The 3,708-nt window shown below is 43.6% G+C and overlaps 1 gene segment (V, D, J or C); it reads left to right on the forward strand.

Annotated features, from left to right (window-relative positions):
• Positions 1–3,402: 3,402 nt before the first annotated feature.
• The window catches only part of LOC102847580, a 15,187-nt gene continuing 14,881 nt past the window's right edge, over positions 3,403–3,708 (forward strand). The window contains 1 exon segment of the V gene segment in view: positions 3,403–3,487. Within this exon segment, the coding sequence occupies positions 3,403–3,487 (85 nt within the window).

Raw genomic sequence — 3,708 nt, forward strand, 5'->3', positions numbered from 1 at the left:
CTGGGTAGCGTGGAGGGACAGTGCAGGAGGGGAAGACCCTCTATGAGATGGATTGATTCAGTGACTGGGGTAATCAGGATGGGTGTGTCAGAGGCAATGTGATTGGCACAGGATAGAGCAGGGTTTATGGCTGTTGTACATAGGGTCGCTATGAGTCGCAAATGACTCTATGGCACATATCAACAACAACAATTATCATGAATACTTATGCTCTGGAACTTCAACTTTACATCAAAATTGGAGAGATCATTTGTAGTTTAGTTTTGGACACAGTCTCTTAATTAATAATATAATTTAAAAGCTCAGGCGGTTTACTGACATACCACGTTGAGGTGTAATGCTCTTGAGGGCTGGGAGTACCTCAGCATGTTTTCAAACAGACAACTTGGCCATCGTCTCACCAGAGAGTTTGACAAGAAGAAAAAGGAGCTTGAGAGATAGACCTGCTGAAGATACCACTTTGGGTGGTGCAGTAAAAAATTTTTTTTCAACACCTTTCACTTTTTGCAGTATCAAGCCTGTCCTGGAGAAGGTGAACCCAAGTTGTTCCTTGGAAACAAAGGTTTTGTAACTCTGTTTCACACACTTTGGAAATACTGCCAGGAGGGCCCACTTGGAGAAGGATATCATGCTTGTAAGGATAGAGGATCAGCACAGGAGAGGAAGATCCAGGATGAGATGGACTGACACAGTGACTGCACTAATTAGAGTGGATGTGTCAGCGACAGTGAGATTAGCTCAGGAGAGGACAGGGTCCAGAGCTATTATTCACAGGGCCTGTGGAATGTATAGTGGACTCGGCAGCACACAAGGTTAGTAGTTTATCTGGGGAACTGCCTGTCTGATCTCTACAAACACAGCACAAGGTAGTTAAGGTAGTCAGCATACTGTGTCAAATTAGCTAATATTCTAATTGTTTCCTCTACCAAATACAAGGATAAAAAAGGTTACACAGAAACAAAAAGATTTTTGCATGCATGTAAATTTCCTCTTGTCTTCTTTAAACTGCTTTAAAGGGAACAACTTCCTAGTTTGAGGCAACATGGTTTCTGTTTCTCATGGGACTTGTACCGTACGGGGAAGCCTGGTCTGGTGAGCACTTGGTGGCAAGGCCACACTGCTTCACATCAATCACTGGCTTTCTCAAGGAGACCTGGACCCTTGATCTCAAACAGCATGGAAGGGCTCATTGAACTGCCACAGAACTTTCTTCCTGCTTTTTAGTACTATAGGCTCCCAGTTGAATGTTCTGGGCACTTTCTAAATTCTTTTCTCACTTTTATATTAGAACACAGACCACGTGTAAAGAACAAAGGTTATATTTATCTGAGAGGATGCAGAACATTCAGGCAAACAAATAAGATGAAAAAGATGTACAGATAATAAACATTTAACTCTGATGCTTGACATAAATTATAACTATTTAAGCTCAAATGGGTTAAAAGAAATAGACAAGGATAAAACTTCACAAATGGATTCAGACAACCAAGCCAATCACTTTTCAGCGATATGGAAAAAGGTTCAGACTCTTCTGTACAGAATGATAACATCTCCTCAAATTAATGAGAACAAAATATATAAGGGAATTTAGGGCCTATAATCTGTTTTCTCAGTGTGTCTCTTGTTAAGATTTTGTCTCTTATTTTTGCATTTATTAGATAGATAACTGATGCTTTTGAGACAGTGTCAGCAGAGGGTCAACAACCAATAAGCCACATTACAGCACAGGCTCCATTTGTTATTTCCTGTTTGGTGTTAATCTAAGTGGAGTGGAGAAGGGTCCCCCGCATCAAATTCTTTCCTTGTTTTACTTTGCTTGGTACTATGTCTCTGCTTCTATCACTCTGTGTCACACACACACACACACACACACACACACACACACTCACACTCACACACAGACACCCCACTCATTACCATGGCCTGGTTTAGGTACACCTTATTCTCCAGGTTGACATCATTGCTTTTAAGTACTTTGGAGAGGTCACTAACAGTACAGTTTCCCATCAAAATATGTCTTTTAATTTCCTGGCTGCTAGTGCCAGGAGTGTTGATTATGGAGCCAAGCAGACTAAAACTGTGAAAAATCTCACTCTCTTCACCATCTATAATGATGCTGCCAATCGACACAGGGGTAAGAATCTGTATTTCCTTGATATTGAGCTTCAATTTATATTGAAGGCTGTAGTCCTTGACTTTCTGCAGCAAGGAGTGCAGGATTCCTCAATTTCAGGAAGCAGGGTTGTGTCATCTGCATAATGCATATTGTTGATGAGTCTTCCTCCCATTCTGGTGCTACATTTCTCCTCATAGAGCCCAACCTTCTGGATAATCTGTTTGCATATATATTGCATAGAGATACTCGAAAGTACTGAAGAGCAATGGTATCACTCTGGAGACTAAGGTGCAGCTGATACAGGCCATGGTCTCAACATTCATTTGCTATGTGTCAGAGAGATGGACAATGACTAGGGAAGATAGAAGGAGAATTGAAGCTTTTGAGCTGTAGTATTGGAGAAGAGTATGGAATATACCATTGACTGCTAAGAAAATTAACAAGTTCACCCTGGAGAGGATTAAACCAGGCTGCTCCTTGGAGGCAAGGATTCTTAAGCTTTTTCTGATATATTTTGGACAAGTTGCAAGGAGAGACCAGTCCTTTGGAGAAGGATGACAAGCTTGGGAGGGCGGAGGGATAGTGCAGGAGAGGAAGATGCTCTATGAGGTGTATTGATTCAGTGACTGGAGTAATGAGGTAGAGAGATTGGCACAGGTCAGAGCCAGGTTTTGGGTTTGTACACAGGGTCAATATGAGTTGTAGGCAATTCGACGGCACATAACAACAGCATGAGAATATAAAATTATTTGATTCAATGCTCTTTCAACTAGGTATGTGTCTCAATGAAAATAATAGACATGGTAGGAAGAGTTACAAGTATACTCATATACATCATGTTGTTAACACCATTGTCTGTGTTAGCTAATAGATGGAAACAATCTTTGTATCCCTCAAGGCATGTTGTTGTTGTTATGTGCCATCGAGTCTTTTCCGACTCATAGCGACCCTATGCACAACAGCTCTAAACCCTGCTCTATCCTGCACCAACCGCACCGCCTCTGACACACCCATCCCGATTACCCCAGTCACCGAATCAATCCATCTCATAGAGGGTCTTCCCCTCCTGCGCTGTCCCTCCAACCTCCCAAGCATGATGTCCCTCTCCAAGGACCCGTCCCTCCTGGCAACATGTCCAAAGTATGTCAGACGAAGCCCCAGAATCCTTGCCTCCAAGGAGCAGCTTGGTTTAATCCACTCCAAGGTGAATTTGTTTGTTTTCCTGGCAGTCCATGGTACATTGGGCAGAAGTGAGGCTTGAGGGCCGCAGCGACCGCAGATAAGCAATGGACAGGCGTTTTTCACAGAAACCCGGAATTTCCGGCGGGAGCAAGCCCTTGGAAGCTCTGCCAAGTGTGGTCTTGGGCGGAAGTGAGGCTTGAGGGCCGCAGCCACCGCAGATAAGCAATGGACAGGCATTTTTCACAGGTACCCGGGATTTCCGGCGGGAGGAAGCCCTTGGAAGTTCTGACAAGCGTGGTCTTGGGTGGAAGTGAGGCTTGAGGGCCGCAGCCACTGCAGATAAGCAACGGACAGGCTTTTTCACAGGTACCCCGGAAAACATAATCTACACAGAAGTTCTACAGGACACG

Source organism: Elephantulus edwardii, unplaced genomic scaffold (genome assembly GCF_000299155.1).
Source record: "Elephantulus edwardii isolate Elephantulus edwardi_28Jun2011 unplaced genomic scaffold, EleEdw1.0 scaffold00325, whole genome shotgun sequence".
NCBI classification, from domain to species: Eukaryota; Metazoa; Chordata; class Mammalia; order Macroscelidea; family Macroscelididae; genus Elephantulus; species Elephantulus edwardii.